The sequence below is a fragment of the Myxocyprinus asiaticus genome, chromosome 44 (genome assembly GCF_019703515.2).
Source record: "Myxocyprinus asiaticus isolate MX2 ecotype Aquarium Trade chromosome 44, UBuf_Myxa_2, whole genome shotgun sequence".
NCBI classification, from domain to species: Eukaryota; Metazoa; Chordata; class Actinopteri; order Cypriniformes; family Catostomidae; genus Myxocyprinus; species Myxocyprinus asiaticus.
This window is the reverse complement of record NC_059387.1, coordinates 2,514,607-2,541,228: the sequence shown is the minus strand read 5'-3', so window position 1 is coordinate 2,541,228 and position 26,622 is coordinate 2,514,607. Positions and strand designations below refer to the sequence as shown.

General features: G+C 39.2%; 1 protein-coding gene across 1 annotated transcript in view; it reads left to right on the top strand.

Annotated features, from left to right (window-relative positions):
* rpgrip1 (RPGR interacting protein 1) overlaps positions 1-25,965 on the top strand; it is a 58,126-nt gene extending 32,161 nt beyond the window's left edge. Inside the window, exons 17-27 of the mRNA XM_051686813.1 lie at positions 3,391-3,891; positions 13,922-14,070; positions 14,835-15,183; positions 16,818-16,999; positions 18,474-18,800; positions 20,001-20,061; positions 20,150-20,247; positions 21,213-21,402; positions 21,669-21,753; positions 25,272-25,399; positions 25,508-25,965. Of these exons, the coding sequence (XP_051542773.1) occupies positions 3,391-3,891; positions 13,922-14,070; positions 14,835-15,183; positions 16,818-16,999; positions 18,474-18,800; positions 20,001-20,061; positions 20,150-20,247; positions 21,213-21,402; positions 21,669-21,753; positions 25,272-25,399; positions 25,508-25,716 (2,279 nt within the window). The 3' untranslated portion in view covers positions 25,717-25,965. The remainder of the gene's footprint in view (positions 1-3,390; positions 3,892-13,921; positions 14,071-14,834; positions 15,184-16,817; positions 17,000-18,473; positions 18,801-20,000; positions 20,062-20,149; positions 20,248-21,212; positions 21,403-21,668; positions 21,754-25,271; positions 25,400-25,507) is intronic.
* Positions 25,966-26,622: the final 657 nt, after the last annotated feature.

Here is a 26,622-nt window from a genome sequence, read left to right as displayed (position 1 = left end):
ATAAAAGTCAATTTGGGGCAAGTTGTCAGATGTAATTTTTTATGTTGTAATTTTGAATAATTCATTAATTAAAATGTTTGCCATCAGCCAGAATGATGGGTTGATATTTTTGAATGTCACCTTGACCATTTTTGCTGTTTAATGAATTGTGTTGAGTTTTATAATTGTTCTGGTGTTTAAATAACCTATAATACATATTAAATATAGATTTGCTGTGGTACTTTTTTTCTTTCTTTTTATTTTTTTTACTTTTCGATAGTTTTTTATATTTTTCAAAAAATATATTTCTCTGGAATCTCTACCAGTAAACAGCAGGTTCCCATTGTGACAACATGCCCTATAGAGTGACAACAGCTCGATAATATTGGTTGAAATAATTTTTTTGTTTTTGTGCCTATACAAAAATTTACTTTCAGAAATACACCCAAATTGAGAAATATTCAGTGGAGTAAAAATTGTAACTAGCCCCAGTCGATACATTACTATAATTAGGGGCCAGGCACTGACTGGGAATCTGTGGTAGCCCATAGATCTGTATGGTAAAAAGTTGTGAAATTTGGCACACTGGTAGGGGACAGTCGAAACATTCCTCCTGGCAAATTTGGAATCTCTAGCTCAAACCCTCTAGCTGCTAGCTCCACCAACATTTGCTTATAGCTTTTGAAGTGAAAAGCCTAGAATTTTTTTCACTCTGGTCACTTGGCTCATGTCAAGTCGAATGCATCCCATGGTTTCAATTTGATAGACCAAACCAATTAATTTGAAGGCAAGCAAGCCAAAGAGGCTGTAAAGCTATTTCTTGGCAATGCTTTTACATATTGAAACCAACCTTGCTATCATGGCCATCATGCATTGATGCTACCTGAGCAGTTTTGGCAATGCACCACCTACTAGTCAACAAATATGAAAAATGGCTATTTTTGCTATAATTTCCGAATAGCATAGCCTGTCATGAGACTGGCATCTTTTGATTCATTGGGTTATGCAGAGTTGAATGATGCTGAATGTTACCATGCAACATTTATAATACATTAGGCGTCAGCAATTTTGAATTTTGACATAAAATGCTGTATTTTACAAACACGTTTGTGTGTCATTCTGAAAATTTGTATGGGCTGCACTTTATTTTACAGTACGTGTACTTTCAGTATACTTACAGTGTACTTGCACAAGAAAGTACTCAGTAATTTTAGGTAACTACATGTATTTAATATGGGTTAAGTTTTGGGTTGGAGTTAGGTTTAGGGTTAGTATCTAGTAATTACTGTAGTTGCTGTAATTATATTGTATGTAATTGTAGAACAGTACAGTAAAATAAAGTGCTACCTTTGTATGTGTCATTGGCAACATCCCCTGAAGGCACCTTATAAGTTGGCCATTTTTCACCAACAAATGGTTAAAAATGCTTAGAACTTTTTATTAATTTGGTCTATCTATTGTCATTGGTCTGGTCTGGTCTCTTAACAATCCTTGGTTCATGCTTAGTATATTTATACCAATTTAGCCATGGTCGGCCATACTACCTGTCTGCCATTTTGAATTTCATTGAAAACGTACATTTCCAAACTACTCCTTTAGCATTCACTGGATCTTTTATTATAATTTTACTTATGGCTTTTAAACTACCTTGATTATATCATCTATGGGGCAGTGGCGGGCCGTGCATTTTAAGTCTAAGCCTTCAGTGTGATTCATGCCATTAAGAAAACACAGTTTCACAATGAATAAGACACACTATGCCTCATACATTATGTCGCTGCTAACTAATAATACCAATTGACATTTTAAAAACATGTCCACGCATGAAAGCCAGAACTTGAAATTTTAACTGCAGCATGACTGTTTCATGAAATGAACATCTCCCGAACAGACATTCAAAAATCATAATATTTCATATGACTCTACCAAGGAGGTCTATAATACCTGGAAAATCTGTCTAATAATATTTGCGATTTAAATGTTGCTTGCAATAATTTTCGTTTTGTCAGGGTACACGGTTATGCTGCGCTCCATTCAAATTGGATGAGGAATATTCCTACTTGAGATCTCCGACCATAAGTGCATTCCATTCCCCAATATTCTGAAGATGACGTTTAAGGAAACAAAACTGCAATGTTCCTGTTAGCTTAGCAGGGGTTTGACTCTCATTAGAGACATCTCCTAGCAACCCAACTGATAAACAATGCTGCAGAGCTAGCATTTGTGCTTCAGGTGTACGATTATCAAAAGAGATTATAATGTTTTATACACCTGTTTCTGCAGACGTTTGTTAAACAAGCTTTAATATCATGTAATGTGGGAACGAACTCATTTATCGATATTACTTAATAAAGTGAATGTTTATCACTTACTTTGTATATCTCCCTGAGAGTCGACATATTTGTGTGACATCATGCCCCTGCATCTCGGCGAAATCGGAGTTGAGAATTCCTGCATGAGCCTACAAGTTGTAATTCTGTCTTCAAGATGCATTTCATTGCACTTTTCCTAGTAGGAAGTTGTAAAATCTGACTTACCAAGTTGAATGGAATGCAGCACTACTTTTCAAAACTTGATCCGACACTGAATGCTCCAGCAGCCTAATTTACACTTAGAAAACTCCTGATGTTGCTATAACAATGCAAAAAGCACTTACCAATTTACTTGAAGTGAAAATCAGTCCTCCTTTCCTGTTTAATAAATTAAGCAATCACACAGTCATGCAGAACATCTCGTGATTTTAAATCCATAAGGATCTCTTTCTCAATGGCAATACCAGCAGTGATGACAGCCTTGTCAGCAAGATCTCGTGCTCTTCGCTTTCAAATTACATACATCATTTAAAGCGTGATTGCGTCACTCATTGCCAGCTAGAAGGCCTCAGCCGGGACATAGCCTAAAGATCACACCCACCAAGAACAAATAAATCAATCTGATTGGCTGATGAAACTGATAATCTGACTTTAGATGCCTATTCATTTGCACTGTTGAGGGATTCTGTGGAAATTCTGAAGGCCTGATGGGGTGGAGCTCAAACTCATGCGCTGCTTTAGCCATGCAATTTGGGAAACAGTTGTCAATTGTCAAGGAATAAATTCTGACTGGATAAACATGTTGTTTATCTCTATTTGTTTGTAGGTTAATTAAGAGTGGAACACGATTAAAAATACATAGGCAAAAAGGTGTTTGAGAATGAAAGAATGAAAAATATTTATTTATTTGGCATGTTAGGCCAGCAGAGAAGGCTTTGCTGGCCCTGAGAAATCGCCACTGTATGGCAGTCATTTTAGGCAATCAAATATTATTGCCACTGTTTCCATTGGTGTGCCTTGCTGCTTGCAGCATATTATTAAGATAGTTTCTGTTAATAATGGAAGTGTAACAATGGCATTGTTTCCTCTATTATTTTAGCTCAGCTCAAAGAGTTAGTGTACAGCCCCAAAAACTATAAACGGACCATTCCACTGCAGTACACCTGGACCGGACTGGAACAACAGTCAGTTCAACCAACTGAAGAGAGCACCATATTCACACACTTACGTGGGGGGGAATCTCTTCTGGAAATCCATCTTACTGGGGCCACCTTCACACCGCTGGGACTGAGAGTCATGGGACAAGACACAGGAGAGCACCAAGGGGTCGTGACATTTTGCACATATGGCTTCCTTGACTTTGAGACACTCTCAACTCCATTAATGTCAGGTGGACAGCCAAACTATGGCTTCACGTCGCATTATGCACTTTCTTCCTTTGACCTGGAGAAGATCGGGCTTCAGGGTGGGTCCATCACCATTGAACTGCACCAGGCGCTTGGAGGGGTGCGATTTATGACTCGTGGGGGAGCGAGAATCTATCTGATGGAGGCAATACAGCGCAGAGGTGAACGAATGAAAAACAGAGCCAACATCACTGGTAAGACAAAATTAAAGAGGACACATGAGTTTTGCAGTTAAAGGATCAGTTTACCAAAAAATTTAAATTCCATTAATATTGACATGTTGTTCCAGAACGGTTTGCCGTTATTTGGGACACAAAAGGTGAAATTTTGTAGAATCTTACAAGGCGCTACTATGGACAAAAAGGACAAAAAACTATTTGAATGCATCACATTGTAAATAGTTCAAATGACTCATGCGTTACATTCTAAATCCGAAACCATACAAAAGCTTTGTATGAGAAATGGACCAAAATGTAATTTGTTATTCACAGAGTTTTTCCTGTATTGAAAAGTTTTCGGCGACCGGCGAAGCAAATATTATTATATTCATCTTGCTTTTGCTGCTTTATAAGTGCTATATATGCTTCTCATGTGGAATGTGAATGTGTGCGGGGTGATTGAAGACTGGTTTCATGTGTCTATTGCACGATCCACCAAGAATCACTCACACAAGTGATGGGCTCTGCTCTATCCTCCTGTATCACGTGTCAACTGGGCTTCCGTCAATATGCAAGCTATAAAGGATAGTACAGAGCGGATCACATGCACGATTAAACTAGGCTTCCCTCGATATCATGGCACAGACAACAAAACATATGCGACCCATTTAAATTTTATATCAGAATTCACTGTTTTAAAGCCCTATGGAGCAATTCAACCATTCAAGACAGCTCCGACATTCTAAACAGCACTTACAAGGGAAAGCAAAAACACCAGCACCAGCAGCAATTACAAGACTTTTCACATCTACACATCAACACTAACATTTATCACAGTAAACTGTAACAGAATTTTTCATTACAGCTGTGGCAGTTGTATTAGTAAAAAATACGTTTTTAAATGTGTTTAGGCTATTATTTTTTCCATGACAAATAAACTCTTTATTTTACAAAAAAAGACTCATTACAGTGCTTAGGTAGTTAGGAGCCAGACATGTTTTTTCTTGCGATTATGGCATTACAAATGCAACTGTTGAACAATGAAAGAACAATGGTAAAAATCAAGTGCAAGTGCAATGTAGAATAAAAGTCTGGACCTTTAAAAATTATCAACAAAGTCATGTGTAATAGGCTACTGTAATACATTTTCTGTTCTTCTAATGATGTTTGAGATTAGGAAACAAACCGGCCTGGTTTGCCATCAGATATTTCTATAATCAAAATGATTACTAAATCATTAAGAGTCTGATGAAAGAAAAATAATAGCAGTTATGGAGTAGGAAACTTTCACTATAGAATCACAGTCCCAAATCAGTAAAACGGTTTACTCATGAATACTATATTTAGGCCCATAGAAATAAGGTATTTTGTTAGTTTGATTTCCCACAGCACCTTGAAGTACAAAAATTCTTCATTTCAGAAGTTTCTAGATGCTCAGATGATCAAAAATAAATATATTAATTACAAACATGAAATGCAACATCCTGGTTACTTTCGTAACCTTTGTTCCCTGATGGAGGGAACGAGACGTTGTGTCGATGTAGTGACACTAGGGGTCACTCTTGGGAGCCCCAAACACCTCTGATTTTGAAAAAAGGCCAGTGGAAATTGGCGAGTGGAATTTGCATGCCACTCCCCCGGACATACGGGTATAAAAGGAGCTGGCTCGTAACCACTCATTCAGGTTTTGTGCTGAGGAGCCGAGACAAGGTCCCGGCCATTTCAGCAGGTAGTTCAGTATTGTGGCAAGAGGGACACAACGTCTCGTTCCCTCCATCAGGGAACGGAGGTTACAAATGTAACCAGGATGTTCCCTATCTGTCACTCACTCGACGTTGTGTCGATGTAGTGACACTAGGGGTCCCTATACAAAACGCCACAATAAGCTGAACTGTGTTACGTGGACTGGCAGTGCGAGACGAGCAGACCGCTGTGTGCCTCGTAGCCAGCTCACCAGGCTGTCACGTAACCTCCCCCAACGCTCTTATGAGCGTGGAACAGTCCCTTCAGGGACAAGTCGACTGCCCAAAAAATAGGGACAGGCTAGCCGAGCCATGGCCTCTTTTCCTCTCTTTTCTCCCCAAAAAGAGTGGAATTTGTTTACCGACTGGGGGCCATAAGTGACTATGTCAGGGGGTGTCACTCCCAAGGGGAAGACACCGCAGAGACCACACCCCACCCAGAAAGGGGGGGGGGGTATTTTGAGTGGAAATATGTCACATGGTCTTACCGAGTGTTGTTGGAAGTATGTCATGTGGAGAAGTCCCATGGTAGGTCCTACCCAAAGGGGGACTACCAACAGGGAAACGATTTAGCAGAAGATATATCACATGGGGTTACTTATGGGGAACCAGTGCATGTGGAGCACCTACCCCAGTACAGGGCTTAGTTAACACATGTACTGGGCCAGCAGCGAGTTTCTTCGCAAACTCGTCTGCCACAGGGCTAAGGAGGAAAGTCATCCAGGGATCACAATTTGTGAACACACTGGGAGTCAAAAGCGCACGTCTTCACCTCATGGGAGGGGAAAGGCGCTATGCGCAAGCGGTACACTCGGCCAGCTGTCCCGGAACTTACCTGCTCGTACCTGACAATACACGGGACGAGACCGGCTCAACCCAGAGATTATAGAACCTCGCAAAGGTGTTGGGTGTTGCCCAGCCCACTGCTCTGCAGTTGTCTGCCAAAGAGGTGCCATTGGTCAGGGCCCAGGAGGCTGCCACACTACTAGTAGAGTGGGCTCGTAGCCCCATGGGGGGCAGCACGTCCTGAGCGTGATATGCCATCACGATGGTGTCAATGACCCAGTGGGCGATCCTCTGTTTGGAGACAGCGCTCCCTTTTGGCTGTCCGCCAAAGTAGACAAAGAACTGCTTGGAACTTCTAAAGCTCTGCGTGCGATCCAAATAGATGCATAAAGCACGCACCGGACACAGCAACGCCAAGGCTGGGTCTGCCTCCTCCTGGGGCAGCGCTTGCAGGTTCATCACCTGATCCCTAAACGGGGTCGTGGGAACCTTGGGCACATAGCCCGGTAGAGGTCTCAGGATCATGTGAGAGTAGCCCGGACCGAACTCCAGGCACGTTTCGCTGATAGAGAATGCCTGCAGGTCCCCTACTTTCTTGATGGAAGTGAGCGCAGTCAGGAAGGCAGTCTTCAAAGAGAGTGCCTTAAGCTCAACTGACTCTAGGGGCACGAAGGGAGCTCCCTGTAGACCCTGAAGGACTACAGAGAGGTCCCACGAGGGGATGAGGCATGGTCTGGAGGGATTCAACTTCCTAGTGCCTCTCAGGAACCTGATGATCAAGTCGTGCTTCCCCAAATACTTACCATCTACTGCATCGTGATGTGCCGAAATAGCAGCTACATACACCTTCAAGGTGGAGGGGGACAGCCACCCCTCCAGCCTCTCCTGCAGGAAGGAAAGCACTGATCCGACTGCGCATCTCTGGGGGTCTTCGCATTGGGAAGAACACCACTTAGCGAACAGACGCCACTTCAAGGCATACAGGCGCCTCGTAGAGGAAGCGCTAGCCTGAGTGATCATTTCTACCAACGCAGGTCATCTGCGTCCCGTCCAAGGGCCAGACGTGGAGATTCCAGAGGTCTGGTCACTGGTGCCAGGAGGTCCGAGAACCACGTCTGGGTGGGCCAGTAGGGTGCTACTAGGACGTCCCTTTTCCCCGTCCTCCCTGACCTTGCACAGGGTCTGCCATACCTGCCATAAAGGAACGGTGGCCGTGGTCATGATAACGACGGCCGTGAGCACCGGATATGTGACCCAGGGAATGAGGAAACTGCTCCTTTTCTGAACGAATCAAAGAAAAGGTAAAGCATTCTCCTCCCGGCCCTCCACCGGGGGATGGAGTGGTCTGCTTACCATCTCTAGGCCTGCAGCAGGTCTCCACGTGCCTGAGTCGCCCGTCTCAGAGGCGCTTTGAAGCCTTCCTCGGGTTCTTGGCAGCTGGCCATGAGAAGGGTGGCGTCTGCTTCCTGCGGGTGGTTCCATGCCGGGGGAGGCTGCGGTGGAGCCGGTGTTGTTGTGGCAGGAGGACGCCCTTGGCGACGAGCAGATGAGGTGCGAGGTCTTGAACCGCACCGATGCAGGATGTGCTGAATAGCCTTCATCTGCTGTTTCACCGGCAAGAACTGCAGGGAAAAGTCCTCGACGATGTCACCAAACAGGCTGACCTGGGAGACGGGGGCGTCAAGGAACCGTACCTTGTCAGCTTCCCACATCTCGACCAAGTTGAGCCATAGGTGGCGCTCCTGGACCACCAGGGTGGACATCGCCTGCCCAAGAGTCTGCACAGTGACCTTTGTCGCCCGGAGAGCGAGGTCGGTCACCGAGCGCAGCTCCTGAATTAATCCCGGGTCAGAACTACCCTCGTGCAGTTCTCTTAATGCCTTGGCTTGGTGCACTTGCGGAAGAGCCATGGTATGCGGGGCGGAGTCGGCCTGTTCAGCGGCACCGCAGGCTTTAGTCGCCAGAGACGACGTAACCCTACAGACGACGTAACCCTACAGGTCTCAGGCGGCCCCGCCAGGTGGCGGCGTTTTGCAGGCACAGGTGCACCGCAACCGCCTTATCCACCTGGGGAATCGCCGAGTAACCCCTGGCAGCCCCACCATTGAGGGTAGTGAGAGCGGAGGAGCTCAGAGACCAGGTCCGGGCAGTGAAAAGGTGCCCACCACTACCTCGTGAGCTCCTCATGCACCTCTGGGAAGAAAGGGACCGGGGCAGGGCGTGGCCGTGAGTGGCGCTCAGGGCCCAGGAAGTAATTATCAGGCTGCAAGGTTTCAGGGGGTGGATGGTTCCACTCCAACCCGACACACGCAGCCGCCCGAGCAAGCATGGCTGCCAGCTGCATGTTAGGCTGCGACTGGGTGACCGCACCTGAAGGTGGGAGCCCAGTTGAGTCCTCAGCGTCAGACTGGACAGCCCGCTCTCCGATGCTGCAATCAACAGCTCATCCACTTCGCGAGCGCCGAAATGAGATCGCGAACTCGCCCTGAGACGAGTCGGAGGTCTCATCCCAGCTGGGCAAACGAGTGTACTGGAGAATGGGAGGTCTGTGGGGAGTTACCCGGCGGAGTGGCTCCCATTGGGGTCCCCAAATTGCCCCCAGTGCTAACCTACACGGCCTCAAACCCATAGATAGAAGAACCGAGGCGGGGAGCCGCTGGGGTGGTCTTTCCCTCCAACGAAGGAAAAACTGCAATGTTGCCATGGTCACGCTCTCGCAGTGAGAATATGACCCATCCACAAATGCTGTCTCCGCGTGGGCAGCACCCAAGCACATAAGACCACGATTGTGGCCTTCGGAAGCAGAGAGGTAACGACCGCAACCAGGAAATACACACAAATGGAGAGGCATCTTTAAAAAGATGCTCTCCGATAATGCCACTCTTTTAGAAGGGAAAATATACTCTTTCAGTAGGAAGAATATACTCTTTTAGCTGCTGAAGTGCCCAGGGACGTTCTCTGCACTTCACCAGTGCAAGAGGGGAGAAGCCGCTGTAATGCGCTGTAAATCCAACAGCTTTTCGAGTTGAATGGATCAGCAGAGTAATTCAGCTCGCTGAACACAACCGCTCGGCTCCGAAGAGAAAATCTGAATAAGTGGTTGTGAGCCAGCTCCTTTTATACCCGTATGTCTGGGGGAGTGGCATGCAAATTCCACTCGCCTTTTTTCAAAATCAGAGGTGTTTGGGGCTCCCAAGAGTGACCCCTAGTGTCACTACATCAACACAAAGTCGAGTGAGTAACAGATAGGGAACTAAATATCTTAAATATTAATTGCAGTAATGTAAAAAAAAATAAAAACTCTGTCAAATAATTGATGACCGTGTACGTCAGCCACCACCAAAGACCGTTTTTGACCAAGGAAAAACCCTGTCTTATAATTTTCCCCTCTGCTGAAGCTCATGTCTAGATTTAAAAATGCAGTATTGGAATTGTTTTTCAAGTGTGGAATAACCAAACAGGGTATGTCATTGTTTTAATACTGGTAGCTTCCCAAGCTACAAGCCTCTCATAACTTAAAGTAGTTCAACTACAGTAAAGCTACTCTTTTGAAAAAAAGCTGGCTAAACTACAAGCTGCTAACAAAAAGAATGTGCAGAGTTCAATAATATCAACTGATAGTTATATATGTAATTAAGGTGACATTCCCTTACGAAAATTAACCATGGATTTACTACAGTAACCATAGTTTAAGGTATCTGTAGGAAATCCATGGTTTATTTTTGTAAGAGTTAAACAAATAGGGTGACAACTAGGCTTAAGATCGATGCTTTTTTCGTGCATTGATAATTAGAAAATGTTCCCGATGATTATCTATATCTACATTTTTTCAGATATAAAAAAGCTACTCGTTGCACAATAGTTTTTGTCTCTTATTTCATATATTTCTTAACACTTAACTCTTAACACAACTTTGGTAAAGTGTGAGCGACAGGGTAACTTAAAGGGGGTCGCACACTGGATAAGTCTGGTGGACAACATGGCGCTTTCTAAAATTAGAAATAATTATTTTCTATAAAGGTACGCACACCACTGTTCGTCGTCTAACGGCAGTGCCCAGCTATGACTCTGGAGGCTGCTCGAAATTCTGCAGCACCACAGACACAACTCACAATGTTTTCCATTAAATTCGACCCAAATCACTATCAAAAGGCATCGATTATTTACTCTAGCCATCACTGGATGATATATTGTGTACATGTATCTTTCATATAGCCTACACAATGTATTTTCAGATATAAGTATGTCTTTTTGTGGTTTGACAGCTTGAAGATTCCTCAAATCTCAAGGCTACATACAGAGATATTGCATAATAAACATCACCATTTTTAATCGTTCAGTTTGCGAAGTTACATCAGTTTCATACACAAACCTGTAAACAACTCAACATCATTTTGTTCTTTCTTGAAGTACAAAAACCTTCATAACTTTTGTGTTTGGTGACTAGATTCACAACTTTGGACTGCCACCTGCACAGCATCAACGCGTCCTTCAGTATTAAGTACAGTAAATGTTACATTTATATCAGCCCCTTGTGGTCTCCCAAAGCTATTACACCTGACTAAATTAAACAGAAGGCCAACGGACAGTGAATTGGAAAGCACACAAATTAGGCATCTTAGTTATTTGTTGGCTACTATTAACATATCGATTCCTCAAAAATGTATCAAGAAAATAATATATATTTTATGACATTCCTAGTGACAACATTAAATTGAATAGAACACTATTTTATATAACTGAATCAAAATCTAGTGCTAAACAGCAGCAATTGTTGCTTGTTCATTTACTGTCTTAAAGAACCGACTCACTAAAATTAATCGGCGTTCCCAATGCTAAATATAGACAATTTCAAGCACTATTCATTGGTTTAAGAAAGTGACATCTTTGTCCCTTGAACATTTCCTACTAGGTGTCGAACTCATTCAAAACAACAGCGGGAAGTGCTTCATTCATAGTGACTTAAACACAGTTAACGATACTTACATTAAAATGATTGTCATGAAATTTCATTATTAAAATTTGGTCCATGTTGTTCGGTGACTGGATGCAGTGTTGGGCAAGCTACTCAAAAAATTTAGCTAGCTAAGCTACCAACTACTCAACAGAAAAATTAGTTAAGCTAAGCTAAAAGCTACACTTCAGAGAAAGTAGCAAGTTACACTATAAGCTACATGCCAAAAGTATGTGTATATGAATATGATAGTAAACACCAGGAACAAGGCATGCTGTGGAGGTGTAGCTTTAGTCAATGCTACGCTGCTACTTAGTCAAAAATATAGCTTCGCTACTTGATTTAAAAACTAGCAAAGCTACCACCTCACTACTCAGAAATGTAGTTAAGCTAATAGCTTCGCTATTTGTAAAAAAAAAATAAAATAAATCTCTAACCAGGAAAGACAAGTAAATCACCGTCTCTAGTTTGAGAAACAGACTCATCACTGGTCCTAAACTAGCAGCTTCTAAATGCCAAAGACCTGCATTGCTGCAAGAGGATTCTTGGACAAACAGAGAATTTTAAGAATACGACATTTATTTAAAATAGAAATAGTCATTTGTAACATTCTAAATGTCTCTAAATCATCTCTAAACTACATAATGTGCATTGTGACTGAAACACATTCCTATTTCAGGTTTATTCTCATTCACGTATGTCCAAGTATTTTGGCTATTAAGTTAACATACTGTACAAAATAATGTAATGTAATATCATACAGGTGGAAATTTATCCTCTATGATATTGCAGCAATTATCCAGATATGGAATGAGATTATTAAGCAAACTGTTATCAACTCCAATATGCCAACTGAATAAGGCAAAAATAAACATTTCACACAGTGTTTATTGAGAGATATGATTGATTCAAACACTAAAAGTGAATGTTCTGTATATGTATTATTGTATTATGGTGTGAGGAACTGGATGGCGGGAAAAATAATGTTCAGTGAAAAGTCAAAAGAAGATTGCAATGTATGTAATTGTAACTATATCAGATATTATTCATAAAAAAATGGGAACTCGTTGCGTGGGCATTTTTTGCCTCCATATTTTTGAATTTTGGGGATATATTTGTCAATTTCGGTGGCATTTTTGCTCCTAGTCCCTGTTAATTTCCAACAGTATTGGCATTGTATCTTTCTAAGGTATTTAAAAGTTTGTTTTAGAGATATAGTAGCAAGTATACAAGATATCCCCACATATATGTCATACTACATTATGTTAATGTTTGACAGTTAAAACATCGCCTACCTTAAAAACAAGTGACGTTTGATCAGTGGTTAAACATGTTCAGATGGTTCCTTTGTTCCAGAATAAAATGAAATATGCAGAAAATCACAGTATTACAGTTCCTGAATAGTGACAGTGCAGAAAGTCTTGAAGAAGCTAGAGAAGAGAGGACACTGGCAGCAGTTTATGCAAGCTTCTGTGCTCATGATTCTGTAGCCTGCGGGCTTCCATTGTGCCGCGCACAGCACGTTTTAGTTTATAACCAGACTTATCGCTTATAACTTTCTCCTTCCCAAAAGTTCAGAAATATTATTTTATGAAAATATTATGTATTTATTTGTACTTTTGTAACGTATGCTGGAACTGCTGACAATGACGTGAAGATGAAGAACCCAAGTGCAGTTTATTTACAGAACGTGAACTCCAATAACCCTGACTACAAAACAAAACATGGACTTGACTTGACTTGACTTGACTTGACTTGACTTGACTTGACTTGACTTGACTTGACTTGACTTGACTTGACTTGACAAACACATACCATCACATACAATACTCGACCAATAGACAATGCAAACATGAGGGCTTAAATACAAGACATGGGAGAACATAAACCAATGAACAAACAGAACTGATAACAAGATAATTAAACAATAAACCAATGAAAACATGACACGTGAACATGGAGGGAAAACAGAAATCACATGACTAGGGAAACAGGAACACATGACATGAAACAGAAACTAGAATTTCAAAATAAAAGACATGAATCAACAGAATACACCTGACAACTTTGTAATTGTGGTGAAAACGAACTGTAGCGAAGTTGAATAAATTTTTAATTAACTCAAGTAAAAGTACTATTAGTTCTTTATACCAAAAAAAGTAGAACAAATTTAAAAATGTACTCAAGTACTGTAACAAGAGTAGTTGTAATTCCTTACTTTCCACCTCTGCTTCTTGGAGCTTGACAGATATGGTCACTATGAAATGTTATTGTATGAAAAAGAGCTGCATAAATATTCTTCAAAAATGCTGTTGTTTTCCACTGAAAAAAACAACAACAAAAAAACAGCAAAATAATAGCAGACAGGTTTGGAAGAACATAAGGGTGAGTAAATATTTAGCTTTTTATTTTTTTATTTTTTATTTTTTGCATGATCTATTACTTTAACTGCATTTGAAAGATGGTTATTTGAACATATCAGATGTCACTCTTTTCATTTCATTTTTGTGGCTCTTTATTTATAACATTTGGCACTACACCTGACATACTTTTGAATCATGTTCTATGTTGTCCTCCTCTGCAGGGGCTGAAGGAGAGGTTATTGGAATCCTTGAGTTCTGGGTGTGTTTACACCCTCAGGTGGACCTTACAGAACAACAGCTGGAAAGAGCTATAAGTAGAACAGCTGTAAGACACAGCAGAGTTTCAGAATGGACTCATTGGGAACCACAGGTAAATGCCACCACACAGTGATAGAGACAGATCACTTTTGGCCTTTAACAATGAAAATTCTGTTGTCACTTACTCCAAACCCGAATTACTTTCTTTCTTCTGTGGAACACAAGAGGAAATGTTATGGAGAATCTCCGAGCTGCTCTTTTCCATACAATGAAAGCACACAAACCTGGTCTCATAGAATCGTGTAACTAAACCTAAATGTTTGAGAAATTATTTATACAAGGCTCGTTGTACGTATCACAGCAGTTTGATGAACACAAGAGGTGTTAAAACAAGTTTTATTCCTTTTCACAGAAATCACAAATAAAATGACAGATTATCAATTCATAAACACTTTTCACCATTTCTCACAAAAATGCTGTCTTATGACATCTAAACACCTTTACTAAAACGCATTACTTGTAAGATGATACATTGTAACGTTTGCATAACCAATTACATTTACAAGCTTGTTCAAGCACAATCAAGTTCTGTGGTATCTCGACTGCACTTGCAATGTAAAGGACCAGGGTACGAGTCCACATGAGTCCACACTTTCATGACACTATTGGTTAGGATTAGGTTTAAGGTTTAGGGTAGGTTTATCGCCAAAGTCACATCATTTTCATAAGATCAGGCTGAAGTGACTAATTACATTTAGATGCCTATTTTCTGTAGTTGTACAAATGAAGCTAATTTTAGGGACTAGTCTCCTGTGACTGGTGATCAGTGTGTGTTGGTCTCGGAATTGTGTTAAATTTGTGTTGTCTGTGTTTCAGGAGATATTTGATTATGGTGGAGGGATACCCAATGAGCTTGAGGTTGTACTGGAGCGTTGTGTGGGCCTCAGTACACGCTGGCCAGGACTACTTCCTGATGCATACTTAACTTACCGCCTTTATGACCTGCCACTACATGCCACACCCATCATTCAATGCTGTGCGGACCCTGTCTTTGTAGACTCAGCGAGCTATCCATTAGCTGTAACTATGGATGTATTGGAATATCTGAATGTGGGCAGTCTGTGGGTGTATGTGTTTGATGACAGCGAAAGTCAGACTCCTCCCACTTATCTGGCAAAGACACCAATCCCACTACAGGCCCTTGCGGCAGGCCGACCAATCAGAGGTAAGCTACTCAATAAAATCACCCTGCAAGAGTATGGCTAGACTCATAATAGAGTGCAACAGTGCCCGCCCACTTTTTCAGTTGTCTTGTTTCCAGTATTTTTCCCATTCATTTCAATAGGGATTTCATGAAATCCTTCATAAGAGTTCTAAGCCATGAACCAAACCAACCAGCTCCGAGGTGAATCACAACATTGCAACTTTAATTAGAAGCAAAAAATGTAATAATCAAACAAAAAGGTGCAAGACTGTGTACTTAACATCTTTAATGAAGGAATGAACTACAGTCCCATGAAGCAATGGGAATGATGTAATCCAATGGAAAAAAATATAAAACTATTGATTTAAAGTTGTTGATTGTGAGTATAGAAACATTATATTTTCATTTTATTGCAAAATATTTCAATTTTTGCAAATATACAAGTAGTTTGAAAGTATAAGGAGAGCGACTCGACTGCATCATTCACAGTGCATCATGGTCGCTGCAAAGCTCTTTTGGTGCCCTTTGTTTGCTGCGACTCTCTGATTTATGGATCTTAACTTCCAGGATCATGGGTACTGTAGTTCTTCACTAGAAATCCCACTATTAAACACAATAATGTCTTTAAATGTTTATAGGTTATTGTTAAAAAACAATTGCTAAATGGAAAGAATGAATGGGATTTTTTACTTCCGGAACCAGACTGTTGCACTATTCAGCTATATGTTCTGGGAACTTTATTTTTTTGCATTGATTCAAATCTTTTGAATCCATTCACCAAAAACTATGTTGTTCGGATTCCTTCACTGATATCATTCAGTGACCCTTCTTGTAAGCTACAATATTACACTAATAGGTGGTGACCAGTGAGTGACACACAGTCACACTAATTAATTATTTAGCAAATTATAACTAGCTAATTCTATAACGATTCTGTGTTTGAGTGTTAGCTTTGTGCTGTTTGGTCTATAAGTCGCTCCAAATGGCATTGAGTGACAAATCTTGTGTTGAGTCTGAACACATTTATTCCCCAGTTTATGCAGTCAACAAAAGCTCGAATTATTATTATTATTTTCAGCTGGGCTTGACTTTTACCAAGCTATAGAAAATGGACAACAATAACCTAAACAAATACGTTAAGTAGGCCCTGACGGAATACGCAGATGTTTTACGAATTAAGAGAGCATCTACAGAATTCAGCAGAATGGATGTAAACATGGTCAAATTTGTTAAACAGAGCTAGATTACACTCTTATTGATAACTGAAAGCATAATCAAATTATCCAAAATATTTAATAAACAAAGATTTTGAAACCAAACATCCAAAAATCCTCCAAGAAAAATGAAACTTAAAGTGGCTAAAAGTCATATTTCTCTGGAAATCAAACTCATGAACTGAAATGGAACAGAATCTTCTGTTCACAAATGACTAAGGGGCATTCACACAGGATGCCTTTTTAAAAGTTGAACTGTTTTTGACTTACAGCATATTAAAAACACAACACACATGTGCGAGATGCTAAAATAAACTGTGAGACGTATCGCAACAGTTGAAGACATCCATCTAGCACATGTCTACATACATGTCCTGTGTGAACAGCCCCTGAGACAAAGGATAACAGGTGGGTAATGGTTACTGTGTTCCCCTTGGTCAGGTGATTATGTGCTTAGAGACCCTGCTGGCAGTCCCAAAGGAATAGTGAGGGTCACTCTCAGGTGGAAGTACCCTTTCCAGTCACCTGAGACACCCTCAAAACAAAGAGAAAGCGAAGGACCAGAGAAAGAGAGGATGATGCCCAGCGCTGAGGAACCACAGAGACCCATTGCAAAGCCCAGGGTAAGTGTCTTTGAAAGAGAAGGCAATGAAAGTAAAACAGTGAATGTACTGTAAGTAACAGTCCATTTCATCCACAGCTCAAACAAGCAAAAAAGAAATGTTATGCTTTTTTTTTTCCAATTTCACTTTATATTTTGAGAGTGAATAAATGATTTAAGAAATAAATATCAAATACAGATGAAAAATGTAAATATAAGTTACATGTAAATCCTTTTGTTAAGTACAGTGGTAAATACAAATTACCCTAATGTAAAATGATCAATCTGCAACAGTCTGTTCCAAAATCTAGTTATCTGTGTATATAGGCAGCATTTTAAGGCATTATAGGTGCTCCCAATGCAAAGGCTCTTCCAAAACGTAAGAATATGTTGCACAAATATGTTGCCCTCTAAGATACCTTCTCTTGGCCAAATTCTAAGGCAGCATTCCAAATATCTGCGACAGAGAAAGTAACCCGATAAAATTGACTATTTTACACATTATTTGCGTTTATTAGCATTTGCGTCATTAGCTTAAAACATGCTAACACTTTTGAATGCTAACAAAAATATATTGTGAGTCGAGTCTCTAGTGTGGTTTGCATGAGAAACACAGGGTCTGCTCCAGAATGTAGTGAGCTGCCTTGCTGTCCCCTACCTGCTTAGGCAGCTGTCTTCTATGGCAGCATCCTAACTGAAATGGAGTCTCATAAGAGAGCGATTTTGAACGCTCTTCATAGGTAGCGCTCCTTACACACAGCGCACCGGAGATTAGACTCACAACTGCTTTCAATACAGGTGACAGGAGAGGAACGACAATACTTTAATGAGCATAAATACATACAGCACACACACACATTTTGGATAAAATAGTCAGTTTTCTATCATATTAAACTGTTATTTGTATTATCGGTATTAAATGGATTATAAGTATACTTACAATGGAAATTTCTCTCGCTCTGTCCGCCATCTTGGATTTCTTTTTTCACCGAGCTCATCACAGTGCATTCTGGGATCGCCTACCCATGGAAGGATACATAGCATGCTTCCTTAGAATCTGTCCAACACAAGATATCTTATGAGACAGCATAATTAAGATACCTTCCTTTTGGAACAGCCTTCGCGTCAGGAGTGTACCCATGATGTCTTAAAGTGCTGCCTCTGGAGGACGCTCACTATGTTTTGGAACAGAACACTGTTTGTATGACGGATGAGTTGCTGCCTATGTAGAGCATTCCAAATCGTTCACTTATGAGGTTCCATATCAGTTAAAATGCTGCCTTGGAAAGATGCAGCTAATGTAGTCAATAGACAGCAAGGCTACTCACTAGGTTTTGGAAAAGAGCCACAGTAACAAAATCAAAATTGAATAGAATCTGCAAAATGGCAGGTAAAATATCACTAAAATATACTCTGTCAGCATTTGAGTTCATCATCTACTCTACAAACATACTTATCATACTTGCCTTATTCACTCTATGATCCAATGCTTTCAGTCTCAGCTACGGCCTCCACCAGTCCATGGACCCAAGACCACTGAGCCTCATCCATCCTCATCCATCAGAACCCCTGAGAGAGGCTCAGCCACACCCCTTCAATTGCAGTCTAGTTCAGTCCAACAATCGAAGGCCAGACGGAAACAACACTGCCCTGCAGCATTGCCCGTTCAGGACAAAGTCAAACCCACAACATCAGCTTACCCGACTCCTGCGATGTCTGTCAAGTTACCTGAGTCAGATGGAGTTATGGAGTTCAGAGCATCAGTGTCAGAGCCGAGCACCCCTCACAGCCAAAAGAGCTCTCAGAGTGACTCACAAGCACAGGTTAACACATGTGCAAGTAATGCAACAGGAATATTTAGTGCCTATGAAGTATTTAAATCATAATGAAGTTTGAATACCAGTGCTGGGGAAGATACTTTAAATTATGAGTACCTTGGCAAGATATAGTTTCAAAATCGTTAAATTACTACATTTAATTATTTTAGCATGTGCAGGATATGAATTATATATATCTACAATTTTCACTTGTTAAAATGTTAATGGTTTTCATTAGTTGCACTTTTAATGTCAATTGTAATTGTAACTGCTAGATTACAGTAAGATACTCTTCAATTTATTGATCTGAAATCAATTTCCAGATATCTGAAATATCAAATCTAACATGTTAAAATAAATTGATAGATATAAAAAAATTAGCATTTTTACCATAGTTGCAATTTAATTGTTGATATCAGGAATGGATATTTGTAATAGAAACAATGTAATTATTGATATCAAAAATCAGAATTTTTACTAGTAAGAAGTTGATAGTTGATATGTATATTTGGAATTTCAACAAGAAAGAAATGTATTAAATATCTGTAACTGCGTTTTGAACAGGAGCATTCAACATAATTCTACTAGTGAAAATATAAAGATATAACAAATTATGTTTTTTACGTGAAATTCCATTTTCGAAATCAATAATGTACGGGTTGAGATCTCATTTTTTTTACTAGTGCAAACCTTATTACTGACATTAAAAATTAGCCCTGCATGTCTCTATTAGTTATTCCATTCCTGATGTCAAGAACTGGCATTTTACCTAGTGAAAATTGAATTATATATATATATATATATATATATATAATTCATATCCTGCACATGATTAAATGTTGAAAAGGCTTTTGATAAACTACAGTCAAGTTACCCATTTAAAAAAAAGTGGTTAGCTGAACTACAGGTAACTTACCAAAACTAGTTAACTAAAATTGAAGCTATTTAAGTTCGTAGTAGCTTTTTTTTTTTTAAATGATATAATTTTATAATTCAAGGACTACTTATCTGGCATAAAAAATGTGGATCTCATTAAGTGTGACAGCATTAAATGTATAATATATATTTCTATAAAACAAATTAATAACAAAAAATAAACTTCAAATTAATTTAACTGCATTTTTAAATCTATTACACAAGACTGAATAATTCAGTAAAGATGTGTTTAAAACTGAATTTGCGATTCTCCCTCATTCTCTTTTGAAGAAAATTGAGACGGAGGAACAAGATGAAGATGAAGATGAAGAGGATGAGATAGAAGACAGAGGTAAGAACTGTTCTCAACAATCACAAATTCATTACAGAAGTTATAAATCAATGGTATAAAACCTCTTTTAACTTCCTGTCCAAAACAGCTCAAAGTGACATTGATGCTCTTCAGTCGGATGAATCAAAAGATTCAAGTGGAAGTGATGTCATCGTGATTCCTCACCTACCAAAGCCATGTAAAAAGGTGACAATCAAACAGTTCTCTAATGAAATTCTTGCTTAAAGTTGAAAACATATACAAAATAATACTAGTCATTTAGGGCAAAAAAAAATTACTGTACTGCTGTGGCGGTAACCTCAGTACTCAAGGGGCGATAGAGTTACCTTCAAATGTTTTCACTCAGGTAGCAAGCTATAAAAATGTCAAAAGTGTTTACTAACTGTAACTTTTTTCAGCAAGATTCTCTTCAGATTGCTTCACCATGACAGTAGTTGATCTGAAAAAGAAAAACTGACCACAGAAGATGACAGTTTAAGGCTAATTTATTTATGTTGCGTTATGATTTGTGGTCTGGCACATTTTGGAATAGAACAATGTGTGAAATTGAAGTTGCGTAGCTAGAAGACAGAGATTCTTTTATATACATATTGAGATAATAAACTCCGCGGCTCTATAATAGGAGAGAGCGTAACGGTCAACTAGCGTGTTATGACAGTAAGTCACTGTTTGTGGATACCATATAAATTAATTGATAGAGCCATAAAGTGATATCTACCTGTTGCAAAATCGTCCATGACTTCTCTTATAAAACTGCAATTTTATAATAGTACATTGAAAACTCCACACATAGTTCATTCCAAAATGATTTAGTGTAAAACATGTTGAAGATTAGCAGAAAGGCAGTCAGTTCATTAAGTGATGAGCTGTTTCCTCACAAAAGCAGTTTATTCAGCACAATGAAGCATCTCCTACATAGACATCCATTCAAAAAGAACGGCCTCTTATCTCCTCACCAGTGTACCACCATAGAATGTCTATGGGAGCGTCGTGTTATGCTATTTTAGGCTAAGCTTTTAGGCTCCCCTATTAGAAGGGCTCTGCTAGAAGCATTTGCATTCTCTTATTTGTGTTGAGTAATTTGTTGGCCTTAAAGAGGGAAGAGTATGTACTACAGTACATAAAATCAAACATTTGTCTTTGTGTCTCAGGGAGACAGACTCAGAGTGGAAATCCTGTCACTCTCTTTTAATCCCATCTCTAATGTTGCACGTGACCAATCAGTGCATCAAGTCTATGTAGAGTACCGCCTCCTTGGTATTCCCATGGAAACAACAGAAACCCCCATGTCTCTGCGCAAACCAACAGAGGGGGAAGAGATACACTATAACTTTACAAGAGGTGAGTACATTGAGGTGAAATTAGCCCTAGACTGTGTCCAAAAACAGGTGTGACACGATAAAAGCAACACTGCTTCGTCAGTTTCTATTTCTGTTACATTATGCTTGATAGATCCACCCCCACTGAAGTCTTACTTGTCCAAAATCACACTCCACATAGCTGTATATAAAACATCAAATATGCTGTTGAAGAATAATTGCACATTGATCCATAATTCTAAGAGGTACACTGTCCTCTCTTTTCTCACACATTTTCCCCTCTCATAGTGATCCATGTGGATTCCATGGAAGCAGCTCCTCTGAGACATTACCTGTACACCATGCTGGAAGGCACTGACCCAAACCACGGCAGGTAAAGTGAGATACTTTGGGACGGATGGAAAAACAACCAACAATGAGAGATAAAATAACAGTGAACAACAATGTTATGTTATACAATTTCAGATTTATAATGAAACTCTTCTAACTCTTTAATGCATGGGTGTTTTGCCAAACATCATTATACACCTCGGGTCTTTAGCAACCAGAACACACCTCTATAACAAATGGATCAACAAAAAGCCTGATAGTGTAAAAATTTCAAAACATTTCCAAGACAATTAGAAAATAAGTAGGGGATAATGTGCAGTAAGCCGGCCGTAATAACAAAATAAACAGGGTTCATTTTCCGATAATTAATGGCTTACTACATCATCACACTTATTAAGCAACTAACTAACAAATAAAATAAATAAATGGATACGAAATAAAGATTTGTATTGAAATTATGTTATTATGTGAGAAGAAAGAAATTTTCTCTAGAAACAGCTGATTTCCACCTCCTGTTTGCATCAGAGTTTGCTTTTGGTGTTTATTTCAGGATGCAAACTCCTCACCTTTTGGCAAAATTGGCAGTTTTGAAACTAAAATTAGTCACTTTTGCAATTAGTGCAGATCCGAAGGGGTTTCTTATAATTAAATATAACCTTATCATTTCTGAGCATCCTGAGAAACATAAACTAGTCCTCATTCCTTTCTGCAGTCAAAGGAATTGAAATTTTTTTCTCTTCAAAATACATGTATTCAATGTTTATTGGGCACACCTCCTGCTTTCTTGCACGACAAACTTTCTGCAACGCTTGTCATGTGGAGGGCACGGTCGGATGGCAAAACACTCAAGGGGTGACAGGTTGTTTTAGAAGTGTCTGTCTGCATCCTGCAAGACTACTACAAGGCACGCCCGCTACAAGTTATGCCACCTTTCGTATAACCAGTGAAATGCTTAGGGTACAATGGGGCTAAAGGCTCCGCAAGGTAAAAGGCTCCATTGATTTTATTTTCTCCCAAAACACTAAATAGCAACAAAAATTACCACAGCGCTTTCCTGAACACCTGTTTGTCACTATACACTGGAAAATGTTCCTGTTCCATGAGATCTTTGTGTGTAATGTTTAAAGGTTTATTTTAAGGCAGTTTGATCTAATTTTTATTCTTTTTTAAAATGCTGCAAATTTATGTAGCTAATAAAAAATCCCTGAAATTAACAGATTTCTTTTGAGACAAAATATTTATTAATCATTTTCAGTTTTAAGGTCATTAAATCAAACATTTTCCAATAACTGTCCAATAAGTGAAAGGATAGTATTTGGGGTAAAAAGCCCCCCTGCTGCAGGTGCTAAAGGCCCCTATTAAACACATTGTTTTTCTGAAAAATGTTCAAAGTGGGCTCACATTGACTCATCCAATCATAATAGAGATAAGTTTGTTTAAAGAATACTTGAGATGTATAAAATGTCAAATGTGTTTGAAATTAACAGGAAATGGGTGACATTTTCTGAAGTAGTTATTCTGAATAAGCATCATGTTTATTTGTTACACAAAAAAGTATCTTGCTCTCTCAAAATTATTTGCATTAGTTGTCAAATTGTGCCCTAAAACTATTATTTCTACACGATATCACTTTAACCCTGTGAGACCCAAATATAGAAACATAAAAAAAATAAAATAAAAAATTGCACCATTTATATGTTGTTGTAGGAGGCCTCTAATGCAGAAATAAATGGGTTTTTACATTGTTTACATTTTAGTAAGTTTTTAGGGAAAAGTTGTAATATTGCAACGTTGGGCTTGTTGGGTAGCAGAATTTCAGTGATTTTACTCACTGTCTGAACAAATGTAGAGAACATCTAATGGTTCATTTGCAGGGTGTACTGCTTATGTAGCCCCATAACAGTAGCCTATATATCTATACACTAATAATCACACAATAATGATAATCAGACAAGTCATATTTTTATGAAAAATTGTTTATTATAAAAGATATATGTTCAGATTGTATTTACAAAACCTGATGAACTGAATGAAAACTTTGGCATTTACTATGTTTAGCTCTGTTCATAGCCCTGACCTGAAAAATCAGTGTTGGTACTGATAAAATCCTTTTTCAGCCAACTATACCTGTCACGGGGCATGGTCTGTGTTCTTGAATGGCTTGGTTTTGTTGGCATGATGTCCACATAATCATCCGATGGGTGGTCATTGGGTTTTTTATTTTCCTTTTCCATCTCCACATTCCTCTTCATCACTTGTATCAGAGTCCTTCCCAAAGTCACTGTTCCCATTTTGGACGGCATCAACGACATCATGCACATTGTTGATAAGACGGTCTTTCCTGGCTGGTGGCATTCTGAAATGGAAAAAAAAATCACTGATTATTTTCCAGGCTAAATAATCTCAATGCAAATAAATCCCAATCATACTTGCATGTTTTAAAGAATTGACCCATTCCACAGAATTCACACAATACTGTCTGGCTAGCTTATTGTGCCCTCTACTTATCATGCTAATAGCACTTATACCCCCTACATTCCAGAACATTATCACCTGTCCCTCATGAAGCAAGCAGATATTTGGGCAAACAAGCAAAGCCCATAAAAGAAAACAGGACCAGTTAAGAATATTTTATAAATAATAAGATAAAGATAGTTTCAAATATTGCTACACAAATACTTTCAAATTCTCAAAGAAATAATTTATTCTTTAATTCAACTTGAACTTATCATTTAATAATCATTTAATTTTGATTGAAACTCAAAATGGTAACAAAGAAGACATTTTAAACTTGTGAATGATCAAAAATAGTATGTTTCTATTAGTATTTTTTTCACATGGAATAGGTGAGAAGTACAATTCATCCATGTAATGAGCAAGGTGCACAGGCAAATTTTGCTACCCCTTTCACCCAGTGTTGTAAAATTACAACATTGACATAACAAGCTCAAAATCTAATATGATCAAAGCATTCAACAGTACCTTAATATCTGCATGATCTAGACATATTATTAATCACAGAAAAAAAATATTTTAGGCATTTTACTTACTTGAATGTTGATTTATCCAGTCCAGTAAAACAAGATGATGTGCTTCAAGGCAAGTTTGCAGGTTGTGTGAGTTCATGGCCAGGAGAACAGGCCTATTTACAAAATCTACCATCCAATATCATTGCAAGGCTTAACAATAGGACCTATAAGTTGTGTAAATGTGGTCTTAGAGAGAAAAAAAACATGTGCAGGTTTATTTTAGTAGAGCTAAAATTGATGTAATATTACAACAGTGGGCATCACAGGGTTAAACCCCCTAGGGGCCTTTTACCCCAAGTGTGGGAGCCTGTGTGGGGTAAAAGACTCCCTCACCACTTTTTTTTGTTGTTGTTGTTGTTAAAACTAAATTTGAATCGAAACAACCTTCCGTTATTATTTATTTTCACACAATTTTTGTTGCTCCATTAATTTTCATTTTATATATATATATATGATATTCAGGTCACTGAAGACCCGAAGAATGCATTTAAGAGCTACTCTTAATCTGTAGGATTCTGTCCTCTCATCATAGGTTAAAGTTCACAGTGGTCAGTGAGCCAATGAACGAGCAGGATGAATGTGAGGATGTCGGCTATGCCTACTTGGATTTACGGGAACTGCTTCTAACTGGACATGATGTTACTGAACGACAAATCAATGGTGAGTTTCGATAAATTTGAAATGCTAGGAAGTATACTTTAAAGCATAAATGCATGTAGATTTCGGAAACATTCTTGAATCAGTTAATCTCGTCTGTCCTTCCATCAGTTATCAGTGTGGATGAAGAGGAGGAAGTGGTAGGAAAGCTGAAGGTATCTGTTGAGGCTGCACAGGCCCTTACTGGAATCTATCAGGAATATCATCAGACTGAGAAGAGTGATAGAAGAGTACTGAAAAACAGATCAGAGGAGGAGGAGATGAAGAAACATGATGAGATGCACGTGCTTGATTTTGATGTTGACAGTGATTTTTATTGAAAATCTTGAATCTTAAAATATACTTCAACATGTGGCAAGCGCAATCCAATAAGAAGGAAGTGAATTGAAGACTGTGCAAAGCAGAATGGTGCCGAAGTTTGATAAGGATGACTATATATATATATATTTCATTTGATAAAAGTGTGGCTGGATATATGCTAAGGTTTAATTAAAACTCTGTACTTTTGATTCCAGCTGTCTCACTCTTGTATCTTCTGAAAAAGGCTGAATAATAAACAACTCAGGTGAGCTGTTTGTGTTTGACTGATTTACTCAGCATCATTCCACTCAGACAACCAGAACCCAAGGCTTTTTATTTTCTTCATTATGAATGGAGAAAGCACTGAGCCAGCCAAAAAATGCTGCCTTCAAGTGCACCTGGGAAGCTCCAACATCCAAGTTGTGCATTTGTTATTACAACATGGTACACATTCTAGTTGGAAACAAAATACAAAGGAAGCCAAACTTAACAAATGCACAATGAATGGCAGCAAAAGCTCTTTTTTCTGTTGTACCGGTGAATAAGCATGAGCGAATACACTCGCATCGCTTTTACACAACCTTTATGGTTTATTAATGCATGGTTAATTTGCTTAAAACAAACCATGAAGGGTGAGTCATTAGTAGACTGTCATATATAACCAATTAATATTACTGAAATAAAGCACTGACCCTGAAATGTCTTTGCAAAATCATTGCTTCTATCATCTTTCATGATGACACGCCCCTTCCAACTCGGCAACATGGGTATCACCTAGAATTCCAAGTTTCCATTTGGTAGATATAACTTTGCTTGGTCATTCATGTGTTCGGAACTCATAATTACGATATTTCCGGCTCCACTCTTCTTTTAGAATAACCCACCCCCAAACCTCACATTTCTTTCTAAGTGGGTGATTCTAAAAA